Source organism: Mesoplodon mirus (assembly GCF_964341445.2).
Source record: "Mesoplodon mirus genome assembly, chromosome: 1".
NCBI classification, from domain to species: Eukaryota; Metazoa; Chordata; class Mammalia; order Artiodactyla; family Ziphiidae; genus Mesoplodon; species Mesoplodon mirus.
This window is the reverse complement of record NC_138976.1, coordinates 206,535,577-206,556,823: the sequence shown is the minus strand read 5'-3', so window position 1 is coordinate 206,556,823 and position 21,247 is coordinate 206,535,577. Positions and strand designations below refer to the sequence as shown.

The 21,247-nt window shown below is 36.3% G+C and overlaps 1 protein-coding gene across 1 annotated transcript in view; it reads right to left on the bottom strand.

Annotated features, from left to right (window-relative positions):
* Positions 1 to 19,987, bottom strand: part of LOC309807143 (E3 ubiquitin-protein ligase RLIM-like) — a gene marked incomplete at both ends in the record, with an annotated part of 58,612 nt that extends 38,625 nt beyond the window's left edge. The window contains one exon of the mRNA XM_082626424.1: positions 19,919 to 19,987. Coding sequence (XP_082482550.1) covers positions 19,919 to 19,987 — 69 coding nt within the window. The remainder of the gene's footprint in view (positions 1 to 19,918) is intronic.
* Positions 19,988 to 21,247: the final 1,260 nt, after the last annotated feature.

Sequence of the window (21,247 nt, the reverse complement as noted above, 5' to 3'; positions counted from 1 at the left end):
CTCTATGTACATTTAATGAAAATTATGAAGCAGTAACAATTGTTACAATCACACGGGTCAAGAAATGGAACATTGGCAACAACCAAGAATCCCCTCCATGCCTTGCATCATCACAAAACCCTCCCATAGCACAAACAATAACCACTTACCTAACTTTTATGTTAACCCGTTCATTGTTTTTCTTTGTAGATTTATTACTTATGTGCACATTCCTGTAATACTGTTGATAGATATTTGTGTTGTTTTCTATTTATGGCTGTCATGAACAATGCTGAACAAGATACATGTTTATATATGTATCCTAGTACACAGGAGAACACATTTCTCTAGGGAGTGAACTACTGGGTTATAGGGAAGTTTCAGGAATGAGATGCTGAGTCACAGAGAATATATGTCCTTAAACCACAACATAATGACAAGTGGTCAAATCAACTTACACTTCCAACAGTGGTGGTGATTCATATTTAAATTCCTTGACATTAGTTGTTATCATTTATTTTAATATTTCCTATCTTATCTGTGTGTAGTGGTACCTCATTATGGTGTGAATTTTAGTTTTCATGATTACTAGTGAAAATATAAATATTTTACAATTTTAAATATAGTTATTGGCTTTTGGGATTTGCTGTTTTTTGAAGGGTCTATTGAATTTTTGGCCTACTTTTCTATTGGGTTATTTGCCTTTTTATTCTTGCTTTTAAGAGTTTATTTCATTTTTTAATTGAAGTATAGTTGATTTACAATATTATATTACATTCAGATGTAGAACATAGTGATTCAATATTTTTATAGATTATACTCCATTTAAAGTTATTATACTTCCGGGTAAGATGGCGGAAGAGTAAGACGCGGAGATCACCTTCCTCCCCACGGATACACCAGAAATACAGCTACACGTGGAACAACTCCTACAGAACACCTACTGAACGCTGGCAGAAGACCCCAGACCTCCCAAAAGGCAAGAAACTCCCCACATACCTGGGTAGGGCAAAGCGGAGAGATTCCCGCACAGAGGATCGGTGCCGAGCGGCACTCACCAGCCCGAGAGGCTTGTCTGCTCGCCCGCCGGGGCACGCAGTGCTGGAAGCTGAGGCTCGGGGTTCGGTCAGAGCGCAGGGAGAGGACTGGGGCTGGTGGCGAGAACTCAGCCTGAAGGGGGCTAATGTGCCACAGCTAGCCGGGAGGGAGTCCAGGAAAACTCTAGAGCTGCCGAAGAGGCAAGAGACTTTTTCTTCCCTCTTGGTTTCCTGGTGTGCGAGGAGAGGGGATTAAGAGCGCTGCTTAAAGGGGCTCCACGGACGGGCGCGAGTCGCGACTGAAAGCGCGGAGCCCAGTGACAGGCGTGGGACGCTGGGGCTGCTGCTGCCGCCGCCAAGAAGCCTGTGTGCGAGCGCAGGTCACTGCCCACACCGCCCTTCCGGGAGCCTGTGCAGCCCGCCACTGCCGGAGTCCCGGGATCCAGGGGCGGCTTCCCTGGGAGAACGCACGGCGCGCCTCGGGCTGGTGCAACGTCACGCCGACCTCTGCCGCTGCAGGCTCGCCCCGCACTCCGTGCCCCTCCCTCCCTCCTGGCCTGAGTGAGCCAGACTCCCCGAAGAGGCTGCTCCTTTAACCCTGTCCTATCTGAGCGAAGAACAGACGCCCTCCGGCGACCTACACGCAGAGGCGGGGCCAAATCCAAAGCTGAGACCTAGGAGCTGTGAGAACAAAGAAGAGAAAGGGAAACCTCTCCCAGCAGCCTCAGAAGCAGCGGATTAAAGCTCCACAATCAACTTGATGTACCCTGCATCTGTGGAATACATGAATAGACAACACATCATCCCAAATTGAGGAGCCAGGAGTCAGTGCTGTGCCTCTGAGGTGGGAGAGCCAACTTCAGGACACTGGTCCACAAGAGACCTCCCAGCTCCACATAATATCAAACGGCGAAAATCTTCCAGAGATCTCCATCTCAACACCAGCACCCAGCTTCACTCAACGACCAGCAGGCTACAGTGCTGGACACCCTAAGCCAAACAACTAGCAAGACAGGAACACAACGCCACCCATTAGCAGAGAGGTGGCCTAAAATCATAAAAAGTCCACAGACACCCCAAAACACACCACCAGACGTGGACCTGCCCACCAGAAAGACAAGATCCAGCCTCATCCACCAGAACACAGGCACTAGTCCCCTCCACCAGGAAGCCTACACAACCCACTAAACCAACCTTAGCCACTGGGGACAGACACCAAAAACAACAGGAACTACGAACCTGCAGCCTGCAAAAAGGAGACCCCAAACACAGTAACATAAGCAAAATGAGAAGACAGAAAAACACACAGCAGGAGAAGGAGCAAGATAAAAACCCACCAGACCTAACAAATGAAGAGGTAATAGGCACTCTACCTGAAAAAGAATTCAGAATAATGATGGTAAAGATGATCCAAGATTCTATTTCCCAGATACAAAATCTTGGAAATAGAATAGACAAAATGCAAGAAACAGTTAACAAGGACCTAGAAGAACTAAAGATGAATCAAGCATCGATTAAAAACACAATACATGAAATAAAAAATACTCTAGATGGGATCAATAGCAGAATAACTGAGGCAGAAGAACGGATAAGTGAGGTGGAAGATAAAATAGTGAAAATAACTGCTGCAGAGCAAAATAAAGAAAAAAGAATGAAAAGAACAGAGGACAGTCTCAGAGACCTCTGGGACAACATTAAACGCACCAACATTCGAATTATAGGGGTTCCAGAAGAAGAAGAGAAAAAGAAAGGGACTGAGAAAATATTTGAAGAGATTATAGTTGAAAACTTCCCTAATATGGGAAAGGAAATAGTTAATCAAGTCCAGGAGGCACAGAGAGTCCCATACAGAATAAATCCAAGGAGAAATACGCCAAGACACATATTAATCAAACTGTCAAAAATTAAACACAAAGAAATCATATTAAAAGCAGCAAGGGAAAAACAACAAATAACACACAAGGGAATCCCCATCAGGATAACAGCTGATCTCTCAGCAGAAACTCTACAAGCCAGAAGGGAGTGGCAGGACATAATTAAAGTGATGAAGGAGAAAAACCTGCAACCAAGATTACTCTACCCAGCAAGGATCTCATTCAGATTTGATGGAGAAATTAAAACGTTTACAGACAAGCAAAAGCTGAGAGAGTTCAGCACCACCAAACCAGCTTTACAACAAATGCTAAAGGAACTTCTCTAGGCAAGAAACACAACAGAAGTAAAAGACCTACAATAACGAACCCAAAACAATTAAGAAAATGGGAATAGGAACATACATATCGATAATTACCTTAAATGTAAATGGACTAAATGCTCCCACCAAAAGACACAGAGTGGCTGAATGGATACAAAAACAAGACCCATCTATATGCTGTCTACAAGAGACCCACTTCAGACCTAGAGACACATACAGACTGAAAGTAAGGGGATGGAAAAAGATATTCCATGCAAATGGAAACCAAAAGAAAGCTGGAGTAGCAATTCTCATATCAGACAAAATAGACTTTAAAATAAGGACTACTAGAAGAGACAAAGAAGGACACTACATAATCATCAAGGGATCGATCCAAGAAGAAGATATAACAATTGTAAATATTTATGCACCCAACATAGGAGCACCTCAATACATAAGGCAAATACTAACAGCCATAAAAGGAGAAATCGACAGTAACACACTCATAGTAGGGGACTTTAACACCCCACTTTCACCAATGGACAGATCATCCAAAATGAAAATAAATAAGGAAACACAAGCTTTAAATGATACATTAAACAAGATGGACTTAATTGATATTTATAGGACATTCCATCCCAAAACAACAGAATACACATTTTTCTCAAGTGCTCATGGAACATTCTCCAGGATAGATCATATCTTGGGTCACAAATCAAGCCTTGGTAAATTTAAGAAAATTGAAATTGTATCAAGTATCTTTTCCGACCACAATGCTATGAGACTAGATATCAATTACAGGAAAAGAGCTGTAAAAAATACAAACACATGGAGGCTAAACAATACACTACTTAATAACGAAGTGATCACTGAAGAAATCAAAGAGGAAATTAAAAAATACCTAGAAACAAATGACAATGGAGACACGACGACCCAAAACCTATGGGATGCAGCAAAAGCAGTTCTAAGAGGGAAGTTTATAGCAATACAATCCCACCTTAAGAAACAGGAAACATCTCGAATAAACAACCTAACCTTGCACCTAAAGCAATTAGAGAAAGAAGAACAAAAACATCCCAAAGTTAGCAGAAGGAAAGAAATCATAAAAATCAGATCAGAAATAAATGAAAAAGAAATGAAGGAAACGATAGCAAAGATCAATAAAACTAAAAGCTGGTTCTTTGAGAAGATAAACAAAATTGATAAACCATTAGCCAGACTCATCAAGAAAAAAAGGGAGAAGACTCAAATCAATAGAATTAGAAATGAAAAAGGAGAAGTAACAACTGACACTACAGAAATACAAAAGATCATGAGAGATTACTATAAACAACTCTATGCCAATAAAATGGACAACCTGGAAGAAATGGACAAATTCTTAGAAATGCACAACCTGCCGAGACTGAATCAGGAAGAAATAGAAAATATGAACAGACCAATCACAAGCACTGAAATTGAAACTGTGATAAAAAATCTTCCAACAAACAAAAGCCCAGGACCAGATGGCTTCACAGGCGAATTCTATCAAGCATTTAGAGAAGAGCTAACACCTGTCCTTCTGAAACTCTTCCAAAATATAGCAGAGGGAGGAACACTCCCAAACTCATTCTACGAGGCCACCATCACCTTGATACCAAAACCAGACAAGGATGTCACAAAGAAAGAAAACTACAGGCCAATATCACTGATGAACATAGATGCAAAAATCCTCAACAAAATCCTAGCAAACAGAATCCAACAGCACATTAAAAGGATCATACACCATGATCAAGTGGGGTTTATTCCAGGAATGCAAGGATTCTTCAATATACGCAAATCAATCAACGTGATACACCATATTAACAAACTGAAGGAGAAAAACCATATGATCATCTCAATAGATGCAGAGAAAGCTTTCGACAAAATTCAACACCCATTTATGATAAAAACCCTGCAGAAAGTAGGCATAGAGGGAACTTTCCTCAACATAATAAAGGCCATATATGACAAACCCACAGCCAGCATCGTCCTCAATGGTGAAAAACTGAAACCATTTCCACTAAGATCAGGAACTAGACAAGGTTGCCCACTTTCACCACTCTTATTCAACCTAGTTTTGGAAGTTTTAGCCACAGCAATCAGAGAAGAAAAGGAAATAAAAGGAATCCAAATTGGAAAAGAAGAAGTAAAGCTGTCACTGTTTGCAGATGACATGATACTATACATAGAGAATCCTAAAGATGCTACCAGAAAACTACTAGAGCTAATCAATGAATTTGGTAAAGTTGCAGGATACAAAATTAATGCACAGAAATCTCTGGCATTCCTATATACTGATGATGAAAAATCTGAAAGAGAAATCAAGGAAACACTCCCATTTACCATTGCAACAAAAAGAATAAAATATCTAGGAATAAACCTACCTAAGGAGACAAAAGACCTGTATGCAGAAAATTATAAGACACTGATGAAAGAAATTAAAGATGATACAAATAGATGGAGAGATGTACCATGTTCTTGGATTGGAAGAATCAACATTGTGAAAATGACTCTACTACCCAAAGCAATCTACAGGTTCAATGCAATCCCTATCAAACTACCACTGGCATTTTTCACAGAACTAGAACAAAAAATTTCACAATTTGTATGGAAACACAAAAGACCCCGAATAGCCAAAGCAACCTTGAGAACGAAAAATGGAGCTGGAGGAATCAGGCTCCCTGACTTCAGACTATACTACAAAGCTACAGTAATCAAGACAGTATGGTACTGGCACAAAAACAGAAAGATAGATCAATGGAACAGGATAGAAAGCCCAGAGTTAAACCCACGGACATATGGTCACCTTATCTTTGATAAAGGAGGCAGGAATGTACAGTGGAGAAAGGACAGTCTCTTCAATAAGTGGTGCTGGGAAAACTGGATAGGGACATGTAAAAGTATGAGATTAGATCATTCCCTAACACCATACACAAAAATAAGCTCAAAATGGATTAAAGACCTAAATGTAAGGCCAGACACTATCAAACTCTTAGAGGAAAACATAGGCAGAACACTCTATGACATAAATCACAGCAAGATCCTTTTTGACCCACCTCCTAGAGAAATGGAAATAAAGACAAAAATAAACACATGGGACCTAATGAAACTTAAAAGCTTTTGCACAGCAAAGGAAACCATAAACAAGACCAAAAGACAACCCTCAGAATGGGAGAAAATATTTGCAAATGAAGCAACTGACAAAGGATTAATCTCCAAAATTTATAAGCAGCTCATGCAGCTCAATAACAAAAAAACAAACAACCCAATCCAAAAATGGGCAGAAGACCTAAATAGACATTTCTCCACAGAAGATATACAGACTGCCAACAAACACATGAAAGGATGCTCAACATCTTTACTCATTAGAGAAATGCAAATCAAAACTACAATGAGATATCATCTCACACCAGTCAGAATGGCCATCATCAAAAAATCTAGAAACAATAAATGCTGGAGAGGGTGTGGAAAAAAGGGAACACTCTTGCACTGCTGGTGGGAATGTGAATTGGTACAGCCGCTATGGAGAACGGTATGGAGGTTCCTTAAAAAACTACAAATAGAACTACCATATGACCCAGCAATCCCACTACTGGGCATATACCCTGAGAAAACCATAATTCAAAAAGAGACATGTACCAAAATGTTCATAGCAGCCCTATTTACAATAGCCCGGAGATGGAAACAACCTAAGTGTCCATCATCGGATGAATGGATAAAGAAGATGTGGCACATATATACAATGGAATATTACTCAGCCATAAAAAGAAATGAAATTGAGCTATTTGTAATGAGGTGGATAGACCTAGAGTCTGTCATACAGAGTGAAGTAAGTCAGAAAGAGAAAGACAAATACTGTATGCTAACACATATATATGGAATTTAAGAAAAAAAAATGTCATGAAGAACATAGGGGTAAGACAGGAATAAAGACACAGACCTACTAGAGAATGGACTTGAGGATATGGGGAGGGGGAAGGGTAAGCTGTGACAAAGTGAAAGAGCGGCATGGACATATATACACTACCAAACGTGAGGTAAATAGCTAGTGGGAAGCAGCCGCATAGCACAGGGAGATCAGCTTGGTACTTTGTGACCGCCTGGAGGGGTGGGATAGGGAGGGTGGGAGGGAGACGCAAAAGGGAGGGGATATGGAAACATATGTATATGTATAACTGATTAAATTTGTTATAAAGCAAAAAAATAAAATAAAATAAAATTTAAAAAAAAAAAATAAAGTTATTATAAAATATTGGCCATATTTCCTGAACTGTAAATATATCTTTGTAGCTGATTTATTTTACACATTTTATACCTCTTTATCCCCTACCCCTATCTTGCTCCTTCCTCCTTCTCTTTCCCCACTGGTAACCACTAGTCTGTTCTCTATAACTGTGAGTCTATTTCAGTTTTGTTATATTCATTCATTTTATTTTTTAGATTCCACATATAAATGATAACATACAGTATTTGTCTTCTCTGTCTGACTTATTTCACTAATCATAATACCCTCCATGTCCATCCATGTTGTTGCAAATGGCAGGATTTCTTTCTTTTTCATGGCTGAGTAATATTTCTGTGTGTGTGTGTGTGTGTGTGTGCGTGTGTGTGTATCATACCACATGTTATTTATTCATTTGGCTGTTAGCAGGCACTTAGGCTTCTTCCATATCTTGGCTATTGTAAATAATGTACATAATGCTGCTGTGAACATTGGGTGCATTCATCTTTTTGGATTAGTATTTTCGTTTTCTTTGGATATATACCCAGGAGTGGAATTGCTGGATCTTATGGTAGTTCTAATTTTAGTTTTTGAGAAACCTTCATACTGTTTTCCATAGTGGCTGCACCAATTCATATTACTACCAGCAGTGTACTAGGGTTCCCTTTTCTCCACATCCTTGCCAACATTTGTTATTTGTAGTCTTTTTGATGATATCCATTCTGACAGGTATGAAGTGATATCTCATGGTGGTTTTGATTTGTATTTCTTTGTTGATTAGTGATGTGCATCTTTTCATGTGCCTATTGGCCACCTGTATGTATTCTTTGGAAACATGTCTATTCAGGTCTTCTGCCCATTTTTAATTGTTTTTTTAATATTGAGTTTTATGAGATGTTCATATATTTTAGATATTAACCCCTTATAGGTCATATCATTTGCAAATATTTTCTGCCATTTAGTAGGTTGTCTTTTCATTTTGTCAGTGGTTTCCTTTTCAGTGCAAAAGCTTTTAAGTTTACTTAGGTCCCATTTGTTTATTTTTGCTTTGGTTTCCTTTGTCTTAGGAGACAGATCCAAAATAATATTGCTATTATTTATGTCAGAGTGTTTTGCCTATGTTTTCTTCAAGGAGTTTTATGGTTTCTGATCTTGTATTTAGGTCTTTAATCCATTTTGAATTTATTTTTGTATATGATGTGAGAAAGTGTTCTAATTTAATTGTTTCACAAGTAGCTGTCCAGTTTTCCCAGCACCACTTATTGAAGAGACCTTTTTCCTATTGAACATTCTTGCCTCCTTTGTCTTAGATTAATTGACCATAAGTGTATATACGTTTATTTCTGGTCTCTCTATTCTGTTCCATATGTCTGTTTTGGTGTCAGTACCATACTGTTTTGATTACTGTAGCTTTGTACTATAGTCTGAAGTCAGGGCGTGGGATACCTCCAGCTTTATTCTTTTTAAGTTCTTTTCACGTTTTGAATAGTAGTCTCTCTATTGGTTTTATATGTTGCAATGATCTTTTCAAACTCTGTGGCATGACCTCTCTTTTAACTATCTTTGTGTTTTCTTTTGTTGGAAAATATTTCTTAATTTAATGTGGGTAAATACATCAATCTTTTCCTTTAAAGCTTATACTTTTTTCCATCTTTCTACTTTGTGGCTTAAAGATAGCCTCCTATATTGTCTTTTAAAATATATTTGGTACCGTTTCACATATAGGTCATTAATCTATCTGGAAATAATTTTGTTTACAATATGATACAATTTCAATTATTTTTTCTTTATGGATACCCTAGTGCTCAGCATTTTTTAATTGAAAAGTTTGTTATGTCTTCGATGAGGTGCTGTGATACCTCTGTTATACAGAGTTGTCATATGTATGTGTGTGTGTGTGTGTACATATATATACATATGATTTTGTTTTAATAATATATGTTTTGGTTTGTTTTTCTGTGTCTCTATTAAGTCTTCTTTTGGGTCATTTGTTTGTCTCTATATCAAAACTGCACCCTCTTTGTTACTATAGCTTTATAAGAACACTAAATATTCAGTAGAACAACTTTTTCCACATTTATATTATTCTTCAAGTGTGTGGTGGACATTTGTAATCTGTATAAATTTTTAAAGAAGTTTTTCAGGTCCAAAACAAAATCTTTGGCATTTTCACTTAGATTTTGCTTACTCTATAACTTAATCTTTAGAGACTTAACATCTTTTCACTATTAAGATATCCAACTTATAAACACAAAATATATCTCTATTCATTTCTGATTTCTTCAAGGTCTTTGAAAAGCTGTCTGTAAAGGCTTTGTATATCTTATTGGATTTATTGCTACTTCAGCTTTTTGGTGCTATCTAAAAGGATTTCTTTCTTTTTACTATCACTTTCTGTTTGATGCTATTATATAAAAACACAATTTATTTTTATTGATTTTTATCTAGAAATCTTAAGAAGCTCTCTTACAAATCCTAGCAATTTCCTGTACATTATTTTGTATTTTCTCTGTACACAACCATATCATATATAAATAGAGCAAGTTGTGTGTTTTCTTTTCTAATCCTTAGACATTTTAGTTCTTTTTCTTGACTTTCTCCACTTGCTAAACTCTCAAGTACAATACTGAATAGAGTGGTGACAGGGGGCATCCTTGTCTTCTTCCTGATCTTTAAATCTTTCATCATCTCACCTGTATCTATAATGTTACTCTATGGTAGATTGCTAATTTTCATTTAAGAAAGTTTGCTTCTACTTTGATAAGATTAGCTGCAGGTTTTTGTAAAATCATACATGACTGCTGAAATTATAAGAAACTTTTGATTTAATTTTTTTGTATGTTTAATTTTATTAATTTTGTTGTGTAAAATAATTTTGGTTGTCGGTCATGAAATTAGCTTTTTATATTGGACTCAGTTTGCTTATATTATATTTATCATCTGTTTTCCTGGGTAAGGTCACCTCTAATTATGCTTTCTTATACTACCCTTTCCTGTCTTGAAATGAAGAAAATATTCAAAAGTAGTTGAATAGTGTTCCCTCTTTCTATTCTCAAAGAGTTTGTGTACTACTGGAATTCTTCCTTTCTTTAGAACACACTAGTGAAAAATCTTGGATTTCAGCTTTCTTCATGGTGAGAGTAGTGAGTGCTGATTCAATGTCTGTAATGTATAAATGTATGTATAAATTTCTATTTCTGTTTGAATCTATTTTGATGTTATATTTTTCTAGGGGACTGTGACTTTTATAAAATTTAAAATTTATTTGAAAACACTTTGTTCATTTTTTCCTTTGTAAAGTCTGTAACATGTATGTGATATATGACCCTTTTACCTTTCTGATATTGGTTTCTTGCGCTTTCTATCTTTTTTTATTCTTTTTTGGTCTTGAGAAGCCTCTCAAGTAGATAGCCATTTTTATTAGTATTTTCAAAGAGCCAAGTGTTAGCTTTTGAATTTGTGTTGTTTATTTTCTATGTCATTAATTTCTGCTCTTGCATTTGTTATTTACTTCTTCCACTTTCTTTGGGTATGTCTCTTGAAGATAGCACATAGTTCCATGTAATTTTATACAATCTGACACTTATTTTCTTTTCATTTGGAGCAGCCAATCCATTTGCATTAAATGTAGTTACTAATTTGGTTTAAATCTTCCTTTTTTTCCTACTTGTCTAAATTCTTTCATATTTTTCTTTTTCTTCTGGAATCATGAAATATTTATAACAGTCTACTTTTACTCTATTAAGTTTGAAACTTTAAGCTTTATTTTATTATTTAATGACAATTTCTGTCAGAATTTACTAAATATTTAGAGCTGAAAAAAAAAAAAAACCCTTTCTGGGAACCTGTAAATCAATACTTGTAATCTGTGTCACACACACAGACACACAGACACAAACATATTTGAAAGGAAACTTATTAGAAATTAATTAGCTAAGTTTGCAACATAAGAATTAAATAGATTGTGCCATAGAAGAAGAGATAATTAATAAAACAAGTAGGACAAACAGAAAACAAACTTTAGACGGTATCAATAATCTCCAACTTGTAGGAGGACTCACACTTCACACTATTTAAAAAAATAGTGGTAGGACAGTAAAATGGTGTCACTCAATTGAAAACCATCTAAGCAGTTTCTCCAACAATTAAACATGAAATTACCATATGACCCAGCAATTCTACTCCTAGATGTATACCCAAGAGAAATGAAAACATATGTTCACACCAATTGAAGAAGAATGTTTATAGCAACATTTTTCATAGTAGCAAACAAGTGGAAACAGCCAAAATGTCCATCAGCTGATAAATGGATGAACAGAATTGGTATGTCCATACAATGAAATATTACTTGGTTATAAAAAGGAATGAAATATTGATGCATGCTATCACTTAGCTGAACCTTCAAAATATTATGCTAAGTAAAAAAGTCAGTCACAAAAGACCTTATATTGTATGATTCTCTTTCTATGAAATGTCCAGAATAGTGAAATCTACAGAGACAGAAGATAGATTAGTGGTTGCTTAGAGCTTGTGGCAAGTAGGGTGGGAATATAGGGAGGTGATGCCTAAAGAATATTAGATTTGTTTTTTGAAGTGATAAAAATGTTCAAAATTGACTGTAATGATGGTTGCACTTATATGAGAATATACTCAAAATCACTGAAATATATAAATAAGTGAATTCGATGGTATGTGAATTATATGTCAGTAAAAAATGGGATCTAAATAGACAATAGAGAGGATCAGTAAACTTCAATTTTGTTTCTTTGAAAATATAAAGAATGGTATTTTTTTATGTTCATAGAAGAGGAAGTCACAAACAAAACTATGAAAAAAAGGGGTTTTATTTACATATATTTTGAGTTTTACTAATTATAGGAATAAAGTAAAGAGTATTATGCCATTAATATGAAAATTTATAAAAAATTTAATTAAAAAATAAAATTAGCACAATTGTCTTAAGAGGAAATAGAGAAACATAGTATACTAACAACTTTTACATGAATAGGATAGTCTGGTCAAATGTCTACAAATCAGCAAACAAAAACACCAGGACCAGACATTTTAAAAGTGACTTTGCAAATCCTTCAGGGCTCAATTTAACCTTTATCTTATTTAAAATTTTTCAGAGAGTGAAACAAGAGGGTATGCTCAATTTTTCAATATACAATAGCCAAACCAAAACAAATAAATTAATAAAATATGCAACACATCCGTTTATAGAGATCAATAAAACTATTCAAAATAAAATATTAACACAAGATTAATTTATATGTACAGAAGCAAAAGCCAGTGGAAAATACATTTGAAAACAAAAAAAGAAGTGGAAAATGTTTGCACACAAAATACAAGAAAATCTGTAATCTCTGAACTTGCTGGATACAAGACTGAAGTACAAAAAACAATAAGAAGTTAAAATATTAGCAACAACCAGTAAGAAAATGTACTACTATTAGTAAATACTATTCCATTAATACTTTTACTATTAAGTAAAAATATCATTCACAATAAAACAATAAATATCAGGTATTTGAGAATAAATATAATGTGAGTCAAATATTCATAGAGAAAATGAAGCTTTCTTAAAGGATGTAAAAAATTAAATGGAACACTTTGTAACATTCTTTGAAAACATGAATCAATATCTTATAATTGACCATGGCAATAACTTGTGTATGCATTGCTATTACAATGAAAATTGCAATAGATATTTTCATAAGCCATGACAAGCTAAATCTAAAGTTTATATGGGAGAGAAGTGTATTAGGCAGAGTTCTCCAGAGAAACAGAAGCAGAGCCAATAGGACGTGTATGTGCAAAAAATCTGCAGGGCAGGGCAACAGGCTGGAGACCCAGGGAAGAGCTGATATTGCAGTGTGAGTCCAAAGGCAGTCTGCTGGCAGAATTCCCTCTTTTTGAGGGGCCGTCAGCCTTTTTTCTATTAAGACTTTCAACTGATTGGGTTAAATGTTAATCTCATCTAAAAAAATTCTTCACACAAATATCATGAATAATGTTTGACCAAATGTCTGGTTACCGTGTCTTAGCCAAGGTGACCATTAGGTATAAGTAGGGAGTTGAAAGTAGCCAAAAATTTTTGAAGAAGATGTGAAAACATTAAGAAACATGAAGAAAGGGCAACCTATGCTACCTGATATAAACACTTAAAGTCATATTAATTAAAACAGTGTGGTACTGGCACAGCAAAGGTATAGACAAACGAAATTGAACAGAATATAGGGCCCAGGAACATAGATAGATTAAAAAAAAGACTAATGTGGTAACATTACAGATTTTTGGAGAAAGGGTGAACCTTTTAATAAATGGTGTTGAGATTATTGGAAATTCATATGGACAAAGGGTTAGACCCCTATCTTAAAGAAATGAGAAAATAAATTCCAGTTCAAATCAAAAATTAAATATGAAAGAAAAAACATTAATACTTTAAAAGCAAAATATGGATATAGCTTTATGAAATCAGGTTAGGGAAAGGTTTCTTAAAGACAACATTTAAACAATCACAAAGTATGAAGAAAAGCTGAACAGATTATATGACATTAATATTGAAACATTTCCACAGCAGTATAGACAAATGGACAAATAAAAACACAAAAGAATAAATCTGGGTGGCCACGAAAATTATAATAGAAAGGTCAGCCTCTCTATCATTAAGGAAGTTCTTATTTATCTACATTAAAAGCTAGGTGCATTGGAATTTTAATGTAGTGCTGTTTATAATAAGGTGGATGTTACCTAAATTCCCTTCTTAAAGGTAATTGATAAATAAATTATGGTTTGTTTTCAAAAGTAATATTATACAATAGGTAAATTGAATGAAATGTTTTTGTGTGTATTAACATGGGTGGATCATAATAACATAATGTGGATTTAAAAAATAAATTGCAGTTACAAAAAGAGTATGTAGGTTTACAAATATATGAACTGAAGGGATGGGTGTGTGTGTCTTTGTGTATGTATGTGAGAGAGCGAGAGACAGTGTGTGCATGAGTTTTTGTGTGTGTTAAATAAGAATATATATGTAGTCAGATATGGCAACATGAACATAGAAGATTTACATACCTTTTGGTTAGAGATCTCTCTAATGATTGGGGATGATCTGAAGCGAAATGCAGGAATCAGATCTTTGGAAATATGGTCAGGCTCCACGTGAAGTTTTGAAAATTTACCACTTTAAATAAACATTTTCTTCTCTGAGTCTGTTAAGATTTATTGCAAGTTCGATCTAATGAGCTGTATAGTAGAATGAACTTTTCAAATTATGCTTGATGAGGGATAGATTTCAGATCATTGATTGTTCCCTTAAAGACTAAGGCTATTTGGTGAGGAGGCTCCAAAACAAGGATTTTGTCGATATATAAATCTGTTTTCTTGAAGAGCTAATTATTTGTAGTTATGGCAGTATAATTTACTGAAGCTTTAATTTGTGTTTATTTTCCCCAATAACTCTATTACCACCACTTCAAGATGGTAGTTAACATTTGCTGTTAATTACTTCAGGGGAGATTTGTGTTAGGGTGAAAAGCTGGTGTTTCCTGGAATTGACAGATTTTCCTTTGTTCTTTGAAAAGCACAAATACTTTGAAAGAATAATGTTAGGTGAGAGAGAGAGAGAGAGGAAACAGAGGAGAGCCATTGAGACTCCAAAGGAAGAGGGATAGATGTCCCTGAGGCTGGAGAGAGGGACATATCTTCATGTAGCAGAAAACTTAAACATTCACTATGGCAATGTGAAAATAGGGCATGTCTCCAGATATACAGAAAGATTTCAGAAACAGTGGTTATGCACTTCGTGCAAGTAATATGGGTTCAGGCACCAACTTTCCTGTTATTCCAGTTTATCAGTGAAGCAGTAGAGTCAGCAGATTTAAAGCCACCATGAAAGTTCAACAAGATGTATCTTTTGTTTAAGGCCCAAATACAGAGCCTCTACCACACTTTCTAGGGTTATTTTAAGCCTCTAGAATGTTCATGTGACCTAATGAAAGAAATGGATTCTTGAATGATGACAAACTGGTAGAGTTTCTTCTTTGCCTGATGGGATGAGGGCTTACATTATTATTAAATTTGAAATAAAAGAAGTAAATAAATGAGCCTCTTCTTGACCAAACACTTGAAATTCACTTTAATGAGAATACCAATATGGTGTTGTAGAATAACAAAATCTCATGCAAGAAGGGAGCCTAGAGATCACTCCATCCAGGCTACCATTTTGTAAATAAGGAACCTGAAATTGATCAAATGTGGACAACTTGCCGGAACTTAATATTCTGGTAATTAATCAAGCTGCGATTCAAACTCAGGTCCTTTGATTCCAGGTCTAGTTTATTTTTCCCATTTTATAAGGCTTTGTTTAAATAGATATAATTTTAAAAGTGCATGATACCTTTACTCACTGTGGGACAGTATTCCAACATGAAGGTTTTATTTCTATTTGCCTTTCCTTGAACCTAGGACAGTTGAGGACGACACACACACACACACACACCACTCAGTAAATCTTCATTGCTTGGACTATCAATCCATTGTTATTTTAGCATTTCCTTCAGAGATATGATGCATCCTAAGAAGGTATATTTTCAAATAGCATATTTCAGATGAATTATCTAAATGTGTGGGGGTTAGTTCCTGAAAATCTATTTCTCAGTTAATTGCTAGTTAATGTTTTTCTATTTTTACCACCTTAATCTGCTATCCTTTACCTGGACTCTTATAAAGGGCCTTCTAAAGTTTCTTCTTGAATCCTTGTTTACTTGTCTATAGGAAACTCCCCATAGATAATCTTTGTGTGTGTGTGTGTTTGTGTGTGTGTGTGTGTGTGTGTGTGTGTGGTACGCAGGCCTCTCACTGCTGTGGCCTCTCCTGTTGCGGAGCACAGGCTCCGGATGTGCAGGCTCAGTGGCCATGGCTCATGGTACCAGCCGCTCCGCGGCATGTGAGATCTTCCCGGACCGGGGGACGAACCCGTGTCCCCTGCTTCGGCAGGCGGACTCTCAACCACTGCGCCACCAGGGAAGCAGCCCCCAATAGATAATCTTACAAAAATAAATTAGATCATTTTTCTCCCATGTTTAAGCCTCCAAACCCAACTCTTCATTGCACTATCCTATTGTAATTGAATAAAATCAATATTTCTCACCATTGACTAAAAAGCTTACATGATATGGCATCTCCCAAATACTCCTTTGTTTGGTCTGCTATGACAAAAATACCATAGACTGTCTTTTTCTGTCTTATATCACTTATATATGGAATCTAAAAAAGCCAAAGTCATAAAAGCAAAGAGTAGAATGGTGGTTTCCAGGGCTAGGGGTGGGGAAATTGGAAAAATGTTGGTCAAATGATATAAACTTGCAACTGGTAGTGATAGATAAATAAGCCCTGGAGATTTAATGCACAGCATAGTGATTACAGTCAACAATACTGTACTATAAACTTCAAAGTTGCTAAGAGACTAGATCATAATTATTCTCACCACAAAAAAAGAAATGATAATTGTGTGACATGATAGAGGTGTTAGCTAATGCTACTGGTGGTAATCAGACTGCAATATACAAATGTATCAAACCAACAAGTGTACACCTTGCACTTACATAATGTTATATTTCAACTATATCTCAATAAAAAATACTATAGGCTGGGTGGCTTAAACACAAATATTTGTTTCTTATAATTCTGAAGTAGTATTTCCCCTAAATACTACTTCACTATTGAGTTGTAAGATCATCTTACATATCCTGGATGCCAGTCTATGTTATGTATATATCTATATCTATATCTATATCTATATCTCATGAATATTTTCTCTAATCTGTGGCTTGCCCTTTCATTTTCTAATGGTGTCTTTAAAAGTGCAGAAATTAAAATTTTAATGTAGTTATAATTTTTTTTTATAATTATCAAAATGCTATTTTTAAAATTCTGAGGTAACGTGTTTTTAATTATAAATTGAAAAGCAGATAGTATAGGTATGTGATTTTGTATCTCATGCAGAATTTGGCAGTCTGGTAGCTTGTGAATATTTTCTGTTTGTACTATTATTGCATGTATGAATTTATTTACGATAAATATACTTATGTGATACATAGAGAATATTTAAATTGTCAGGATTTGCTATTTCCCCATAACCTTTCTCCTCTCAATACTCTGAGGACTTGAAATGTTTCCTTTCTTAGTTGGTACAAGGCCTTTGTTGGGGTGGGGGGTGGACGGGAGAGAGATACAAAGAATGTAAAGAATACAAATAATAGCCCAGGTTATTCTCTATGAGGAAGAATGAAAGAGGGCAGATGGGTAAGAAGGATAGGGAACAATAAAGGAAGGGTGAGGACAGGAGAGAAGAGGTAAAAGGAAAGAGCAGTCACTATCAGGAATGGGATTTAGGAAAGGGAGTGTGTAAAAAATCGTTCGGAATCCTAGCTGTGTGCTGCCTCCATCTTTAAAACAAATCAACATGATCTTCAGTGCTTTCTGCAGGTTGGTTTCTGTTTGTGTGCATTATCATACCTAGGCTGTGATATATTTGACATCCTAAATTTTCATGGAGTTTAATTCCCACTCTGACATCTATGTATCTTACTGACACAACTTGAGTACTTCCTACTTTTTCTCATGTCCAATCACCATAAACTCATCAATACAAGGGACTATCATAATGCTTTTGTGATATCCAGATGACTAATCTCCCTATGGACTATAATATTATAGACATCGGGAGACTTGGCATAGCACTCAGGTAAGACAGAGTTTGAGTGTACTTCTGTGTCTGTCAGATAGAAGTAAACTGCTCCATTATCTTTGCTGTTTGATGTGGAGACAACTATTCGCCAGATCAATAGCTGTATATCAGGAGTTAGAGATGTTTTGATTTGTTCCAGGAAAAAAAGGCCCATAAAATCCAGCAGCTTTGATTAGAATTAGTACCTCATTATCTTATGATAATCAACAATCATTGTCCATGACTTATTTGCCTTTTTTACAGGCCAAACAGATTATTTAAATGGGGCAGGTGATGGAGATTACCATCTGCATGGTTATTTTAGTCTCTGCCAATTCCCCAGATATGTGCTATTGCTATTTTTTGGTATTGTTTTCATGTAGGGACAGTTCCAGGAGCTTCCACTTGGCCCTTCCTATGTATTTTTTTCCAGTTGTGGCAAAATATGCATGACATAAAAGTTACCATCTTAACCATGTTTAGGTGTACCATTTAGTGGCATTAAGTACATTCACGTTGTTGTGCAACCATCATTACCATTCATCTCCCGGACTTTTTTCATCTTCCCAAACTGAAACTCTGTACCCATTAAACAACACCTCTCCATTCATCACTGCACCCAGACCCTGGCAATCACCATTCTATTATCTGTCTATATAAATTTGACTACTCTAGTACCTCATATGACTGGAATCACAGTATTTGTGTTTTCGGTTCTGGCTTATTTCATTTAGCATAATGAATTCAAAGTTCATCCGTATCGTAGTGTGTGTCAGAATTTTTTTACCTTTTAAGGGTCATTAATATTCCATTGTATGTATATACTACATTTTGTTTATCCATTCCTCTGTTGATGGACATTTAGGTTGTTTCCATCTTTTGGCTATTGTGAATAGTGCTGCTAAGAACATGAAATTACAAACATCTGTTCAAGTCCCTGCTTTTAATTCCTTTGGATATATACTCTGAAGTAGAATAGCTAGATCGTATGGTAATTCTGTTTAATTTTTTGAGGAACTGCAATGGAGAAGGGTTCAGATTTCTACACATCCATGCGAATACTTGTTATTTATTATTGTTTTTAATAATAGCTATCCTAATGGATGTCAGGCAGTAGCCGTTCTTAATAGCACTTACCTTGTTTGAGAGTTCTGTCATTTTCCAAGTATGTGTACTCCAAAAATATATTCAGATATGGGGAAATATAGAGTAGGTCACTGCACAGGATTTCTAGTGAGGTGAACTTGTGTCAAAATTTCAATTATCACATGGCTTCCTTAAGACCTATTATGACCTGAAGACCACAGTGATGTTTTGGAACCTCAGGTGTGTAAATTTATCTTAATAATCTCTGAAAAATTCTGAGTTTTCCACTTTTCTTTCTAAACATTCCCACTGGAAAATTGTAAACCCCTTTGAGGTAGACCTGGAGAAAAAAAAATCACACTCTATACTTTTGACAGTGTTGCAGCAAAGTTTCTGAAGCTGTTGTAGCCACCTGATCTCTGGTTTAGGTCTGGGCGAGGCTGTAATTTTCATTCCTGGAAAATCAATGCAGGTTTCTGCTCATTGTGCTTGAATTTTATTTTCATTTATACACTTCAAGCCTGCTCATCAATGTAATCCCCAGTGTAAATGTGATTAATCTGTTACTGCTGGAAGTCACTTTGGGTCAAAATAGTGCCACTCTGCCCTGCTGACCTTTATGATAATTGCACTCACCTTGTTTCTCATATTAAATGCTACCACTTAACCTCTGCTACTCTGTAACCCCATATTCCTGTTAAAAGCACGGGGGCCATTTCATTGGTGCTATCCCGCATTGTCATCATTAGCCCAGAGAAGACAGATGCCACAGAGGTTTTCAAGGATGCTTGTATTTCTCTCATCAAAGAATGTCTTAATGTCTTGAAGAAGAATGTTATCGATGACCTCTGTGGGGGCATAACTGTGGGATAGTTGAGTGGGTTTTACATAATTAATCCACTCCAACATTCTCATTTTAAGTACATGGATTCCTTTGTCTACATTCTGTCAGATAAATTATGGCATCTTGCCCACTTTGAATGTTGCTGACTATTGAATCTATGTTTCAGTCAGCCAAACAAGCCAACGATTAGAGCCAATTCCATCAGCTAGAGCTAATACTTTGAATCTCAGGTATGTTCTTTATAATAAATTCAACCCCTTCCAACTTTATATTCCATCTTTCTCAGTCTAGCATTTATAAAACATATGCCAGGGCTTCCCTGGTGGCACAGTGGTTGAGAGTCCACCTGCCGATGCAGGGGACACGGGTTCGTGCCCCGGTCCAGGAGGATCCCACGTGCCACGGAGTGGCTGGGCCCGTGAGCCATGGCCACTGAGACTGCGCGTCTGGAGCCTGTGCTCCACAACGGGAGAGGCCACAAAGGTGAGAGCCCCGCGTACTGCAAAACAACAAACAAAAAAACCCAAAAAAACATATGCCACACACACATTCTACAGGTTTCTGCTGATACACATTAGCAGGATATAGCATTTCTTTTGATGTATATGCTAACTCCTACCAGGGTGGACATTATACTTGCCTCCTGGGGCCTGGTGGAATCTGACTGTAGTTATTAGGATGCAGTAAGTGCTGATGTGGGTGGGTCTTGAGAAAAGTAGAAATTTCCTTGAAAACTAACCTATTTAGATGAGGTCTTTAGAGATATGTTAAGTAAGGGAAGGTTAGTTTCCTCAAATGGGGAAGAAGAAGGGTGGCTTCCTTTGGCGAGGAAACCACAGGAAGATTTGGGTTAAAAATTTTCATATTAATCTGAGTCTGCCTACCTGCACTTATCCTAAATACTCAATATATCCTTATCTTAATACCCAACTCTTCCTGATCAATGTCCTGATATTAATCTGTGAGACTTAGCACAGATGTACCTTGAACTTGCATTTTAATTCTGCAACTCACACTTTTAGATTTGAAACTTGATCCTCAGCCATGTCTGCTGTGTGGCTATAAGACATGAGAAAATTTTAAGGCCCTCAGTGTGGCTCTCTGTGTCTTCCCATGCCTCGATCTGAGAGTTTAAACACCTAACACCTTTTAA